General features: G+C 45.3%; 1 protein-coding gene across 6 annotated transcripts in view; it reads right to left on the reverse strand.

The window, feature by feature from the left end:
- DISC1 (DISC1 scaffold protein) overlaps nt 1-16,497 on the reverse strand; it is a 285,116-nt gene that overhangs the window by 226,020 nt on the left and 42,599 nt on the right. For all 6 annotated transcript variants that reach the window (XM_033099896.1, XM_033099897.1, XM_033099898.1 and 3 more), the window contains exon 3: nt 15,096-15,165. In XM_033099896.1, coding sequence (XP_032955787.1) covers nt 15,096-15,165 — 70 coding nt within the window. The remainder of the gene's footprint in view (nt 1-15,095; nt 15,166-16,497) is intronic.

The raw sequence follows: 16,497 nt of genomic DNA on the forward strand, positions 1-16,497 counted from the left end.
TCCCTGATTTCATTTCCTTTGGGAACATATTTAAAAGTAAAATTGCTTGGTAATAAGGTAATTCTATGTTTAGCTTCTTCAGGAACTGCCAAACTGTCTTCTATAGCACCGCAACATTTTACATTCCCACAGCAAAGAAAAGGGTTCCAACTTCTCCACATCCTTACCAACACTTGCTAATTTCCATTTGTTGACAGTAGCCATCCTCGTGGTGTGAAGTGGTATCTCACTGTAGTTTTGATTTGCATTTCCCTAATGCCTAATAATGTTGAGCATCATTTTGTGCATTTATTGGCCATCTGTATATCTTCTTTGGAGAAGTGTCTATTGAAGTCCTTTTTGTTTTTAATTGGGTTGTTTCTTTCTGTTATTGTTGAATTGTAGGAGTTCTTTATATATTCCAGATATTAAACCATTATCAGATATATGGTTTTGAAGTATTTTTTCCCATTCTCTTGGTTGTCTTTTCACTTTCTTGATAATGGCTTTTGATATACAAAAGTTTTTAATTTTGATGAAGTACAATTTACCTATTTTTCCCTTTGTTACCTGTGTTTGGTGTCATATCTAAAAGTCCAATGCCAAATCCAAAGTCATAAAGATTTACCCACAATGTTTTCTCCTAAGTGTTTCATGGTTTTTGCCTAAGTCACTGAAGCATTTGGAGTTAATTTTTGTATATGACATGCGGTAGGGATCCAACTTTATTCTTTTGGATATGAAAATCCAGTTATCCCAGCACCATCTGTTGAGGAGACTATTCTTTCCCCCATTGAATGGACTTGACACCCGTGTCAAAACTCAATCGGCCGTAGATGTATGAGTGTATCTCTGAACTCTCAAATCTATTCCTTTGGTCTATAATCTCTCTTATGCAAGCACATCATTTTGATTGCTGTTCTTTATAGTAAATTCTGAAATGAGGAAGTATTAGTCCTCCAAAATTTTGTTCTTCTTTTTCAGGACTATTTTGGCTATTCTGACCCCTTACAATTCCATATAAATTTGAGGATCAGCTTTTCTGCAAAAAAGGGCATTGTAACTTTGATATTGATTGAGTTGAACCTGTAGATCTCTTTGGGTAGTACCAACATCTTGACAATATTATATCTTCCTATCCATGAACACAGGATGTCTTTCCATTTATTTAGGTCTTTAATTTCTTTTGGCAATGTTTTGTAATTTTCAGTGTGAAAGTCCATCACTTCCTTGGTTAAATGTATTCCCAATTATGTTACTATTTTAGATGCTATTGTAAATGGAACTGCTTTCTTAATTTTCATTTTGGATTTTTCATTGCAGGCATATAGAAAGATTATTAGCTTTCATGGTTTTCTTGTGGGTTCTTTGGGATTTTCTATATGTAAGATCATGTCATCTGTAATATTCTTTTTTTTGTGTGTGTGTGTGTGTGTGTGTGTGTGTGCCTACTTGCTCCAGCTAGAACTTCCACTACAATATTGAATAGCAACAGTGAAAGCAGGCATCCTAGTTGTGCTTCTGATCTTAGGAGGAAAGAATAATGTTAGCTATAGATTCTTCATAAATACCCTTTATCACATTGAAAAGTTCCCTTCTACTCCTAGTTTTTACAGAGCTTTTTTTTTTTTTTTTTTGGTCAAATGCCTTTTCTGCATCAATTGAAATGATCATGTGTCTTTTTTTCCCTTCATTCTATTAATATGATTTATTACACTGATTTATTTTCTTATGTTAAACCACCTTTCCATTCACAATAAATCCCACTTGGTCGTGGTGTATAATCCTTTTAATGTGCTGTTGGAATAGGTTTACTAGTATTTCACTGAACATTTTTATAGCTTTATTTATACGGGATATTGGTTTATAATTTTCTTTCTTGTTATGTCTCCATCTGGCTTTGGTATCAGGATAAGCTAGCCTCATAAATTGAGTTAGAAAGTGCTAGCTCCTCTTCTATTTTTTTAAAAGTTGGAGAAGGATTAGTGTTAACTTTCTCTTAAATGCTTGGCAGAATTCACCAGTGAAGCGACCTTTCTTTGTTGGGAAGTTTTTGATTACTAATTCCATCTCTTTACTTGTTCTTGAGTCAGTTTAGGTAATCTGTGTTTTTCTACCATTTGTCCACTTCATCTAGGTTGTCTAATTTATTGACATAAAATTGTTCATAGAATTCTCTCATAACCATTTTTATTTTTGTATGGTTGGTAATAATGTCCTCACTTTCATTTTTTATTTTAATTATTTCCATCTTCTTTCTTATGTCAATTTTGCCGATATTTTCAAAGAACTAAATTTTGGTTTCATTGATTCTCTATTGGTTTTCCATTTTACTTATCTCTGCTCTAATCTGTATTATTTTCCTTTCTTCTGCTTGCTTTGGGTTTAGTTTGCTCTTTTTTTCCTATTTCCTCAATGTGTGAGGTTAGGTTACTGATTTTGAGATCTTCTTTTTTAATGTGGATACTTACAGCTATACATTTCCCTCTGGGTACTGCCTTTGTTGCATTCTGTATGTTCTGAGACATTGTGTTTTCTTTTTCATTCATCTCTAAATGTTTCCTTGGATACCAGAAGAAAAAAAAAAACAGAAAATAATCCGCCCCCCCCAAAAAAAAAAGCAAAAAAGAAGAAATATACAGAGACCAAAAACAAACAAGCAGACAAACTTCTTTCCCAGTCTTTGCAGACCGGCTCTGTCTGGGGCCCTCCCTCAACACTTCACCAGGCTGACATGACCCAGGCTCAGCCTGAGATGAAGCTGAGGGTCTTCTCTGCTCTTTTCTGAGCATGTGTCTCACCTTGAGCAGGCAAGCGGTCTTCTAAATTTCCCTGCATACACGGCTGATTTTGAATGTCTGCATTTCCCGAAGAATCTCCTGCAGCTTTGCTCCGGGCTTCAGGCAGTCTATTGTTATCTCTCCACCAGTAACCTTTCTCCCCAGCTGTGTGTAGTTCATTCATTCACCTTGCAGTGTTCTCAAGCAATGCCTGCCACTTTTCCAGCCTATGTTCTGAGTTAGCCGAAACAGAGATGAGTCCTCCAGGTAGCCCCGACAGGTTAGAACAGACGCACACAAATAATTTGCAAGTAAGGTCTGCTCTACACCCCATGGAATCAGGGGTCAGGGGCCCACACTGGGATGTGAGCTGTCATCTTGAAGATCACTGCTGTCCTCACAGCGAATATCATCAATGATACGGTGATAACTGTGTGTGGTGCTAGGTGGGTCCTAGACTAAGCAGGTGGTCACTCTGTAAGGTATATAAATGTCCAACCGCTATGTTGCACACCTGAAACTAATGTAATATTATATGTCAACTATAACTGAAAAACGAATTTAAAAAAGAAAAGAATCACTGCTGTCCTGTGAGGAAGGGGGACGAGGGCACGTAAAAATGCCACAAAGCTCTCCTGCGTTTCCAAGTTGCCTTTTTCGTGGTCCAGTGTTGGCTTATTGCTATAAACCTTTGGCTGTTTTCCAGTTCTGAGAATGTTGGTTCTGACAGTTGCCCCTTGTTTTCTGATGTTTCTGTGTCTGGAGTTGCCTGCTCTGCCGTTCTCCTGATGTCACTCGGACACTGTTTTGAGTACTAAGTTTTGTGGTGGTTTCTTATGCAGTATATTAGTGTCCTGTGGCTGCTCTGACACATGACCACGAACTTCGAGGCTTAAGACAACAAACATTTACTTTCCCACAGTTCTGGAGGCCAGAAGTCTAAAATCAGTTTCACTGGGCTGAAATCGAGGTGCTGGCAGGGCTGTGCTCCCTCCAGGGGCGCTCAGGGACAATCTGTCCCTCACCTCTTCCAACTTCCAGTGGCTGCTGGCATTGCTTGGCCTGTGGCCGCATCACTCAGTCTCCTCTCTGTGGTCACATCACCTCCTCCTCTTCTGTTTATCTTATCTCCCTCTGTCTCTCTCACAGCACATGTGGGATGGCATTTGGGGCCCACCCAGATAATCCAGGATAACTTCCTCATCTCAAGACTCTTAATTCAATCATATCTGCAAAGACGCTTTTTCAAATAAGGTAACGCCTGCAAATTCCAGGTATTGGGATGTGGATATCTTCTGGGGGTGGACAGGGGGCATTTTTCAACCTACAACGTGCTACACCAGGTAAATGAAACAAGTGGTTTGACAGAATACGTCAAACTACAGAGAGACAAGTGAGGGTCCTGCCACCCTGACCGCTGACTTGTCACCCCCTCACTGGACACACCAAACACTAAGTCTCCTTCTGCTACTAGTTTAAATTGGGTCTCTTCCTCTGGAAAGTACACAGCCCTCACACACACACACACAAAATCAATTCTAATGTTAACTGAAATTTGACATATTTATATTATTTCTACTTTACCCTAACGAAGCTAACATTCCTTGAGAGTAGGTCATCCTTCCCACAATTCTCGGCTCACTGCGTCATGGTAACCTGGCAAACACTCAGCGAACCGTTGTTTGTGTGAAAGCCTACCATGCTGCACTGGCCTAAGAGCCAGGCTCTGCTCTGAACTTGCTGTGGGGTTTTGGACAAAACAAGAGGTGGGTCATAGCCGGGCTCATTTGTGGGTCAGGAAAGGTACAGTCAGCCCCTTACTCAAGTCACGAAAGTCTGACTTTTAAAAAAGTTTTCCATCAAATGTGTACACATGACACAGAGTAGTCAACGCCAATTATTCAAACGTTTGTGGAAACACCTGAAAGTGCTTAGTATGTTTAGCACTCCCCTAAGGCCATTAGGCCTCTGGTTATGGGCTTGTGTCCCCCCAAAATTCGTATGTTGACATCCTAAGTCCCAGTATCACATCAGAGTGTGAGTGTATTCGGAGATGGGGTTTAAAGAGTTTTTCAGTTAAAATGAGGTCACTAGGGTGAGCCTTAATCCAATCTGACTGCGGTCCTTATAAGAGGAAATTAGGACACGGACACGCAGAGGGAAGAGCAGGTGAGGACACGGTGGGGTGGCGGGGGGAAGACGGCCATCGACACACCGAGCAGAGAGACCTGAGAAGGAATAAACCCTGCTGACACCTTGATCTTGAACTTCCAGCCTCCAAAACTGTGAGAAAATAAATATCTGTTGTTCAAGCCGCCCGCCCAGCCTGTGGCACTTTCTTATGGGGCCCGAGTGACTAATACACCCCTCCTGTTAAGGAAAGTCAACCACTTGTACCATAAACACACAGGTGGTACCTAAAACGACTGCAGTGGGAAGATTCAGTCCTGTTTCCGCTTTTGGTCCTAATCAGACACATCCCTTCCAGTTCTGTATCTATTTCTCAATCTGTAGAAAACACTTGAGAAATAAAGTGAAACTGTTGCTATGTCTGAAGACCCAAGTGCCCTCACAGAAAGGTGACCATTCTGTCCCAGTAAGCTGGCCCCAGACGATCCACATCACTGCTTTGTCCGGCCACCTGCAGAGCAGCTGTGTTCCTTCTCTCAAGTGAGCTGCTGTTCTGGGCCCCAGTCAGCCTCTCAGCCATGCCAGGAGGCCACAGGATGCAGCAAACCTGTGAGGACAGCCTCAAAATCAGTCTTCTGCATACAAGAGGGGCTTTCTGCCCCATCAACCCGATTCTACAGCTTGAGACACGTGTCACTTACAGACTCTTATAGATGGTATGCAGAGAGTAAGGTGTCATGCCCACGATTTGCACGACCATCTGTTAACACTCCTTAGGAAAGTATGTCCAAGCTCCAACTAAGTACAGGGGTATCTCGGTTTTCAAACATAATCCACTTCAGAAGACTGTTGGAATTCTGAAACGTTCAAAAACCAAGGTGCGGTTTCCCATAGAAAGTAATGCAAAATGGATTACTCTGTTCCAGACCTTTAAAATCAACCCCTAAAACAGCAAGTTAGCATGAATTTTACTATCTAATGATACCATAGATCCATAAAATGATAGACAATGAAAGCAATAAACACAATATACTGTACTGTAAAAGCAATAATAAATAAACACAACGTAAAAACAGTACTGTAGATAATAAAAATGAAAATGTAATTTTTTCTTACCTGCAATGATAGTCATGGTTTGGATGGGGAGTCCCCTTCAATAATCACAATAGGTGAGTGTTGCTCAGGTGTTCTGTAGCCCTCTTCCATAATCACTGTAGGTGACTCCTCTCCTGCCATTCCTTCCCTTGATTTTTTTACACCACTGACACCTGGTTTACACTCACTGGATCTTTTCCTCACTAAAAATTTTTCAATTGACATTTGCTTTTTCCGATGTTTTAAAATTTGCCTAAAGCGAGACATAGCACCATCATTGAAAGTGTTAGTGGCATGACTTACGGCAGCTTCATCAGGGTGATATTTTTCAACAAAAATGTGCACTTCAACCCCTTTTGCACACATTTCTTTGATCAGTGCAGTAGAAACACTTGCTCTTCCCTCCTCCTCCGCAGACAGTTCCTCAGTTGCCGCCTGTTCCTGCTCCGTCAGAATGTTCTGAAGTTCTTCTGTAGTGAGTTCAGTCCTGTGGTCCTCCACTAACTCCTCTATCATCATTGCTCACTTCCCAGCCCATGGACTTTCCTGGAGACACAACGTCCTCAACAACAGGAGCATCCTCTTCAACATCCTCCAATACACGTTCAGGGACAGCGTCTGGCCACAGTTTCTTCCAGGCTGACCTCATTGTTCTGTGAGACACATCCCTCCATGCTTTGTCTATGAGATGTAAGCAATCTAGGATATGGAAATGATTCTTCCAGAACTCTCTGAGGGTCAGCTCTGTGTCCGAGGTCACCTCAAAGCACCTTTGCAACAGTGCTTTGGTGTAAAGCTTCTTAAAATTAGACATGACCTGCTGGTCCATGGGCTGGATGAGAGGAGTCGCGTTGTGGGGCAAAAACTTTATGTTGATAAAACTGAACTCTTCCATCAACTCGTCCTCCAAGCCTTGGGGGTGAGCTGGAGCATTTTCCATAACAAGAAGGCACTTCATTGGAAGATTTTTGTCTTGGAGGTATTTTTTTACACTTGGCCCAAACACTTCATGAACCCACTCAATAAAAAATGGCCTGGTTACCCAAGCGTTGCTATTGCCCTCCACATCACATGCAATTTGCTTTTTATGACATTGTTTTGCTTAAACACCCGGGGGTTCTCAGAATGGTAGACGAGCAAAGGCTTCAACTTACACTCCCCACTTGCAGTCCCACAAAACAAAAGGGTTAGCCTGTCTTTCATGGGCTTGTGTCCTGGCAATGATTTCTCCTCCTTTGCTATGTAGGTCCTCTTTGGCAATTTCTTCCAAAAGAGGCCTGTCTCATCACAGTTGAAAACTTGTTGGGGAAGGAAACCCTCTGCCTCTACATAATCTTTAAATTCCAAGACGTATTGGTCGGCGTCTTCTTTGTTGGCACTGGTAGCTTCACCATATCTCACTGCATTGTGTATGCCACTTCTCCAATTCAACTTTTCAGACCACCCTCTACTTGCCTTGAAAATATCACTCTCAGCACTTGTTCCAGGGGTGTTTTTGATGAGGTCAACATGCAAATGTAAAGCTTTTTCACAAATTATGCTCTCAGAAATGCTGTCACTGGCCAACTGTTTACCCATAGTATGAAAAGCAATTATTCCACTTCTTCAATTGTCTGTGTTCTTTATCTTGTAAATGTTTTAACACCTTTTGCAACATTGGCTCCTTTAATGGCTTCTTTATTTTTTAAGATGCTGCAAATTGTAGATTTGGCAATACCAAACTACGTTGTCAAATCACATACACGGACACCACTTTCATGTTTGGAAATAATTTCCTTCTTCACCTCTATTGTTCTGTTAATGATTCTCTTGGCTTTGCAGCTTTTATCCACTTCTCTCACAGCAAGGGGTGATTGGCAAATGGCTCCTGAGATGACATGAACACAGATAGATTGCACACAGTCACAAAAACAAATTGGTTGCATGAGATCTCCCGAGATTAGCTGCACACAGATTTATGCACTGGTTTCCACACAGTCATAAAAGCAAATTGGTTGCAAGAGTGCTCCTGAGATGAGATGAGCACAGATTGATTGCACAAAGTCACCAAATAAGGCCAAATATCACCTCCGTGTTGCGCGGGTGTTCCGGGCTCAACAGCCGACAGCTAGGCCTCAGGATCTTGCACTCAGTGGAAGCCACGTGACATGTTCAACTTTCCGAGGCGTATTTGAAAACTGAAGCATTTACTTCTGGGTTTACGGAGTTCTTAAACCGAAATGTTCGTCAACAGAGATGTTCAAAAACCTAGGTATTACTGTACCTACTTCCATAGAGGAGAGAGAGAAGAGATATTTTTCTTTGTCCTGATGTTCTGTATTCAACAGCACGTCTAATCTTGGAGCTGTCAGTTTTCGTCATGAATAAGGCACCATGACAACACCCCACACGGTCCTTGGAGGACAGGCCGAGTTCGTCAAAGTCACAGAAGGCAAAGCAGAGGCCCACCAGCCTGGAGAACATACTGTGACAAGAGGGGACATCCCCTCCACTGTGCTTCCACCTGCAGCGCTCCAGGATTCCTCACCAATCCCTTACCTTACTACCAGAAAGGAGCTGGAGGTGCACCCAGCTGGAATCCAGGGAAGAAAGGAGTCGCTCTGAAACCACGCCCTGAGCTACAAACAAAAGGGAAGTACATCGCATGTAGATAAACCTGGGTCTGTGCACAAGGCTCAAATCGAAGGTAGGAGTGACCCCATTCACGGCATCCTTAGCTCTCAAGAAAAACCTGCAAACCCAGATGGTGACGCCTCCATGGGCTGAGAGCCCAGCCGTCAGCGGACAGAATCACAGACTCTCCTGTACACAGGATGAGAAGCTACGGCAACGTCACCAAGTCAAGTCAATGGTATTTTGTACACATGCGTTTTCCACGCTTGCTTTTGGGTCCAGCTTCTCTCCCAATTTTTAAGATTTGACTTAAAGTAAGAGGAGGCAGACACAAGCTTTCGCTCCTGTGAGAAAAATGCTGAAGAGTAAAGTGGGACAAATGCAAGTGCTGATTTCCCAGCAGCCTAATTGTTTCAAGTCACCACACATCTCTGGGTGCCCCCAGTGCTGAGCGCCGTCCATCTCCTCCCCAGCTGTCATGGACTAAGTTTCCAGAATCCAGAAACCTCCCAGCTAGGTTTTGTCCCCACAAGTCCTATAAAGCTCAGTTCCCACACTGGGACACAAAATGCTCTGGGCCCTGTGAGGAGGGGGCAAAGCGAGTGGCTGGCCACAGCCCACAGCTGTCCCTCGGCCGCTTTCGTGGCCTCGCCCCAAAATCAGGGGTGATTACAATCCCCCCACAGTGACCCAGGGATGTGATGAGACAACGTGTGGACAGTGCCCAGCCTGCTGACATGTGACAGCTGAACATTAACATAAGCACGCGTAGAAAACGCATGTGTACAAAATGCCACTGACTTCGCTTGGTGACGTTGCCGTAGCTTCTCTTCCTGTTTACAGGAGAGTCTGTGATTCTGTCCGCTGACGGCTGGGCTCTCAGCCCATGAAGACTTCCCGCTCATGTTTGAGTCTGCAGGGTTGTGTGCTGGCATTCGTCACTATTTACGATGCGAGCTATTGTTTTTGTTTGTAACGGGAGCCTCACCATCCCAGGACCAGGGGACTATTACTGCAAGCACCCCTCAGAGCAATGGGACGATGGCCTGTAGGTCACAGGCCAGGATGACAACACAGGGAGAGAAGGAAGGCAGTGTGCCGGGGGCTGCAGCCAGAAAGCACACAGAGTCCTGTCTGTGCTCGCGGCTGCTCCTTCTCTGAGAACATGTGCAAGTACCGGTCTCCAGCACACGTCTCTCTGGGAGGGTGCCAAATGCAGTCCACTTTTTCAGTCAGACAGAAACAATACGGGCTGCTGAGATCAGCATTTCTGTTCCCTGGGCCCCCAAATGGCATTCACCTCCCATCCACCCTGGCAGTCCTGGGGATATAAAAATGGCTGGATTCTATTAACTCTTGTTTTCTTCTTTCTCTTCTCTACAAGGAATCTGTGGACTTTCACTGTGCTCACTCACATCTGTGGTTCTGAGAGGAGAAAGCAGGGGCTCTGAGGCTAAGCATTTGATCTAGGAAGCCACACAGAAGCCAAGCCCTGGAGGAGGTCTGGAAGTGGGAGCTCCCCATGGCAACAGGGGTGTCGGCACACTGTACCAAAGAGCAGCTGTGGGTAGAGAAATCTTGCTAACGACAAAAACGAAGATTCTGGCAAATTGGACAAGAGCTGGTCGCAAATTGGACAAGAGCTGGTCACAGCTGTCCAAGTGGTTTTACGCTTGGCCTCTGTTGTGGCCATTTTTCTTTCAACACCTCACCTTTTTATTGTACTAGAATTTTGTCATCACAGATACTGGCTAAGACAAAGGATAGGGAAACTAATTCCATGCTGGCACTTTCCACTCTGAGAAGGAAATTCTGAGCAGGCAGGGTGAAGCTGGTTATGCAAAACATCACACCATTGGGAGGCACTGAAATGGCGAACTCCCAAAATTTTGCTTTCTTCCTCACAGCCTCGCCTCATTCGCTTCAGAAGTGAAGTGGTGGCATGGTCACTGGTGGACTGGTGGCAGGCAGGGGGACATTATAGGCCACAAGTCAATGCAGGAACAACTAGAAGTAACCACACTGAAAACCGGAGTCCACACTCTCCTCTTCCCCACGCCCAGCAAATCACAGACCCACCCGCCTTGGACGGCAGCTCCTCCCTCTGTAGGACTCAGAGGTTTCACACTTGCCCTTCATCTGACTACAGACATGGGACAAGCATTAACGCGACAAAACCAATGAAGCCTTTTGAGCCTCCTGGAGAAAGACCCTAAGGCAATACCAAGACGTGCGGTTCTTTTTCTGCCAAGCCCTCCCAGTTTACACAAGGCCATAAGGAAATGTTAACTTTACCTCCCCAGCAAGGGAGAGATGTAATTACAGCCCTGAGACAGTTTCCCCACATGGCATTAGTGGGTAAATGTGCCAGCATTTTAATGAGGTAAAACATGGAACTTCTTATTTTGTGTCAGCTGCTCCTTTCTCTAATACAAAGTCACGTTTATGAGCGAGAGAGAGAGAAGAGAGAATAAGGGAGGGAGGGGAAAAAGGAGGGAAGGAAGGAGGGAGGCAAGGGGGTGGGGAAGGAAAAGAAAGGCGGAAGAGGAACAAAACCAAGATAAGGCCGCCCTCTGGATTCTCCTGGTGAACCTCAGACACCCATAGACCCAGTCCTGAGACAGAGTACAGCGGCACCGCTGCTCCTGACAGTAAGTAACACGTGCGTCCACACAAAGACTGTAAACGCTGAGTGTGAAGGAATTTCAACAATTCTTAAAGTGTTTGATACCGTGTTTCCCAGAAAATAAGACCGGCTCTTATATCAATTTTTGCTCCAAAAGACACATTAGGGCGTATTTTCAGGGGATGTCTTATTTTTTCATGTACAACAATCTACATTTATTCAAATACAGTCATGTCATCTGCTTCAGGAACATCGTCATAATGTACTAAATGCGTCTGTCTGGCTGACAATCTTAAGTGGGGCTTATTTTCAGGGTAGGTCTTATTTTGGGGGGAACACAGTAGTAGCCAAGGATAGACTAAATTAAAAGAAAACTTTACTCAAATCCTATTTCAATAAAACCCAATAAAACAAATTCTCCACCGCAATGCTGTGCAAACTTCCCTCATGACTTCGCAATGATGTGTGACAATTTATGGATCACCTACTACGTGTGACATGTGAGAATTTATTGATCACCTACTACGTGCCACTCCATGCACTGGGCCCTGCAGAAACCCATTTCAGACAACAGCCAGTTTCCAGTCTCATTTCTAAACAACCACATTTTTGGATGGTGGCAGGTGGTTATGGTGGCTTCTCCACCTCTTTACCTTCTCTGAATGCATCCTACTGATGGGGGACAGGGTTTTGCCGCCCCAAAGTATGCCTTTTTGGGGATACTATTTTAAGCTTGTTATTTTTAAGAAATGAAAGACTCAAGAAGAGCCTTTTTCCCACTCTCCTCCCTTACCTGCCTAAAGGAATTCAGGTAGAAAAGCCAGCTTAAAGGAAGGGAGCTGTCACCTTAGCGTGATATAATGAGGTGTGGCGGGTGGAGAGGGACCTGCGAAGTGTGTCTGCCAGACTCCCCTCTGCATCCCCCGTTTATGGGCTTCTGGGCTCCGTGGGCTTCTGGGCTCCGGCAAGTCCATCCACCAAGTGTTCGTTCCTCCTCATCTACCTGTGAACCGCCTACCCTCCCTTTCAAGTCCAAACCACTGCCCCCCTTTGTCCCTGGCTCAAGACAATGTATGAGCCTCAAGTGCCCAATTTGTCCTTGGGTCCCCGATTCTTAGGGAGCCCCCGTATGTACCTCTGTAATAAATCTGGTTATTTTGCCCTGTTAATCTGTCTCATGTCAATTTGACTCTTCGACCAGCCCGGACTTAGAAGAATATTATTTTTCCTCCCTTACACCGGTCGCGCCGCCTTTCAAAGCCCCGTAAATCCCCACCCCTCCCCAGGGCTTTGACCCTTCACCATCTGAACCTCCAGCGGAAGTGCCTCCTCCCCTTTGGGAACGCCCTATGTATGTGAGGGACATGCTGTGAACAGCTCCACTATCACTGCTGTGTACTGCGTCACCCCTCCAGGACCGTACACTGCCCAAGACGGACATCCCGAGGACACGCTCCCGGTGCCGTTCACGCCTCCTACCCATCCCGGCGGTGCGGCTCAGGCGTGAGCCTCATCTGGGAGCCATGAGACCCGGGGCGTCTCCAGCCGCACCCCACACCGACTTAGCCAGAATGTGCACTGAACACATTACCAGATGATTCATATTACATCAAAGCTTGAGAAGCTCTGTTATACACAACGAATGCTCAGAAGGTGTTTTTCACATAAAAACCAGCTTCTGCATAAAACCCACCCTCACCCCTCGTCCTGTGGACTGCAGAGGAGCTCAGGAGTAGCCCCACTGGTCCCCCCTTGGGCTCCCTCTAGCTTGCCACCCGTGGTCCCTGTGCATTTAACCAGCCAGTCATGTATGTGTGCACTCATGAAATGTTGACTCAACACACCAGGCACCTCGCACATCTCACAAGAACATTTACCTCTCACCACACAGGTTTAGGGAATGTAAACAGGAGAGTGTTACGTGGCTCGGTGCTAAGTGGCTACCAGTCTGCTTGTCCGCTCCATGGACTCCTGGTGGACCGGGGGGCACATGCACGGACTGAGCCCCCCGGGACCTGCTGGGGCCTAGCTGTCCTGGAGAACAGCCCTGGGGCTTCTCGACCCGCACGCATGCCAGCCACTGGACGGCTGTGACACACAATGCAGGCCCCGCCCCGAACTTTGGGTTCAGTAGACAGCGACGTGCAAACAAGCAAAAACACAGAAACACGCACCACAGCCTGCCTGATGAGGTGCATCCTGTCCAGCCCTCTCCCCTTAGGCATTTCAGAGATATTTGGAGAAAAGACTAAAGAAGTGAGGCCTCCAGTGAACGAAGCCCCTGGAGATAACCAACTCGAGAAAGTTCACCAGGTCTTGATCAAAAAAAGAGTCTGATTTTCCACCCGCCATAAGCCTTGTGTGTTACAGCAAGAGCTGTGTTGTTAAAGGTAAAAACAAACAAACAAACAAACAAAAAAACAATTCCAAGACTCAGCCCACGGCAGACCAAAAAAATCTGTGCGACAGTGAGGAGCTTTAAAACTGGATTTAATTTCAAGGCAAAACTAGGTTTACCAGACGACTTTCACAGACGAAAGCCAGAGGGTGCACTGGCCCAGGACTAGCTTGCTTGCTCTGTCTCCGTCCACAGCGGCGCCAGGGTTGAGGGGCACCTTCCCCTGCCCCAGACTTGCCCCCTCTCTCACACAGCCATCCTCACCTAGCATCATTATGAAATCAAGACGGCCTGTCTAGAAAGAGGAGTGGGAGAGTTCAGAGAGTTTCACCTCCATTCCGAAATTCCTCTCCTTCCTCCCCCCTCCCATCACCTCCTAAAGGCAACCTCAATTGTGGAGGTAATAAGAACACCACACAGCACTGGCTCCAGGTGTTTCCTACAAAATTTGCAACCTGTCTCCTGTTGGGAACCACGCACCCCAATCCTGTAGTGCCCCCACTCCAATGGTCTGTGAGGTATTCATTGGGAATCTCAGATAGGGGTCCATTAGGTTGAAGACCCAAGCCTCAAGATGAAGCAGCGTCCAGAAGAATCCTTAAGTCTACGTTCTATGTCCAGGCCAATCCTGGGTGTGCCGAACTTGGTCATCCCCAGGAGCACCTATCACGTTCACAGCGTCTGGCGGAGCCTGGGAGGTACCTTAAGCTCTCTGTTCCCCACAGCCAGCAGCACTGAGTGTGACATCCTGCAGTCAGCATCCAAAGTGCCCATCCTCTAACACACTCTACCTTGTGTGTGTTCAGTCTCCACGCCATCCTCGTCTGCTTCCACTCCAACTCCTATTTTGGGTATCTCATTTTAACCATTCTTTTCTGGCTGCTGATCAACCCCTCCATCTTCTGGTCTCATGCTGTACATCTCCTTTCTACTTTGGGTATTTGGACCACCCTCATGGAAACCTGATACGTTTGACCCATTTGGCACAGCCTGACATCTCTCAAACCCATCCCATTTCTTCTTTCGTCCAGGACAGTGAAAAGCCACAGAGCTCTGTGAGGGCTCCTCTTACAGACATCACGAGGTCAGAGACTGTCTCCTTGCTTTCCAATCCCTGCCCCCTTGTCTAGCACATGACAGGTGCTCAACAAATATGTTTTGACGAATGGGTCATTTACCGACGTACCACGTGCCAGGCAGGCAGATAGTGAGTTAATATAGCTCGTCTGCAGGTAGTCCGTGTTCCTGGACAATCACTACAATTATACTTAGAACCCAAAGGATTCACGCTCATAAAGTGCTTTGAAACCCACATAAAATAGTCTTGCAAAGCAGTCCAGTGTCACCGAGTGCAGAGGAACGGGCTGCACGATTCACGTGGGGTGAAGAAGACAGACCTGAGCAAGGAGGAAACGAGAAACAGGACATTTGGGGGAGAGAGCAACAAACAATCAATAAACACAGTGGAACTCACCCTCGTCATAATCCTCGTCCTCAACCGCGTTTTCTTGGCGTTTCTGAAGCTTTAACCGTAAGCAGTTCACCTACATTGTTTTGAAGGGAGAAATGGAAACCAAATTACAACAGCGTTCACACAAACTTATTTTAGTAAAGCTAAGAGCATTCAGAAACTATCTTCAAACTGAACTTCTTTATTCTCCTTCTTAAAAAGAACCACAAATGTACATTTTTCCAAAGCCAGATGTATTTGTTTCTCAAAAAAAAAAATGGTATATAAGTGTAATTTGAGCATAAAATACAGAGTTAGAATGTTATTTTAAACGAAAACATCACACTGTACCCTTATCTGCGTGAAAAAATGCATAATAAAAAGGAATATAAATTTCCCGACCAGACCAAAAGGTCTCTGTTCTAAAAATCACATTAAAATTATGAAGGTAAACAGAACAAAACTGGAAGAGAAACCAAGAGAAGAGGCAGGCTTTCCTGCAGTCTGGGGAAGTGTGACAGAAAGGTCTCATAAAACCCTTGTACGTAGTCCCCAGGTTCACAGACTTCCCATCACACACAAGGACTTTGTCTTATCTGACCCGCGTGCAGACTCAATGGTCCCATCATTTGTCTGAGAATCACCAACAGTTCATTTGCAATTACTTTTCTTCTCGACAGGAGGCCCAGGGATTTTCTGATCTGGATTCTTGTCCTATCAGTGACTGGATTTGGGCTGGTTCCCTGAAAACCACCTTCGTCCCGTCTTTGCTGGCTTCCAGCTCGCTCAGGTGTCACCCCCTCCAGTCTGTGTTAAATGTCCTCCCTCTGTACTGCCACTGTGACCTGCACTTGCTTCCACCCATACAATCCATTTAACAAATATCTACCGAGTGCGTCTTAGGTGTCTGGCTAAGATGCAGCACAAAATTCATAGCCCTGTAGACTCCCATTCTTGCGTAGGAAGACAAAAAAATAAAGATAATTAGCAAGTTTTATGGCGCCTTAAAAAGTGAGTATTGCTATGAAAGAAGAAAAAAGTAGAAGTAAGGGGATCAGGGATGCAGGTAGACGGTGGGGCCGTGATTTTAAACAACATCTCCCTGAGGTGACATTTAAGCAACGATTTACAAGTGTAAGGGAGGGAGCCCTGGGAGAAAAAACGTTCCAAGGAGAGCAAAGCCAGCACCAAGGCCCCGGGCAGATCTTCCTGGCGTTGCAGAGCAAAGCAAGAAGGCCACAAGGTCCGGAGAGCAGTGATGAAGGGGAGATCGTAGACGATGAGGTCAGAGGGGCAAGGAGAAAGGCACCCGAGAGACGTGAAGACCATTTAAAAGTGCGTAATGTACTCTGAGGGCCATGGGGAGCTGTTGGGGAGTTTGAGCAAAAGGACACATAATCTGACTTACATTCCAACAGCTTCATTC

The sequence above is a fragment of the Rhinolophus ferrumequinum genome, chromosome 27, assembly GCF_004115265.2.
Source record: "Rhinolophus ferrumequinum isolate MPI-CBG mRhiFer1 chromosome 27, mRhiFer1_v1.p, whole genome shotgun sequence".
Lineage (NCBI taxonomy): Eukaryota > Metazoa > Chordata > Mammalia > Chiroptera > Rhinolophidae > Rhinolophus > Rhinolophus ferrumequinum.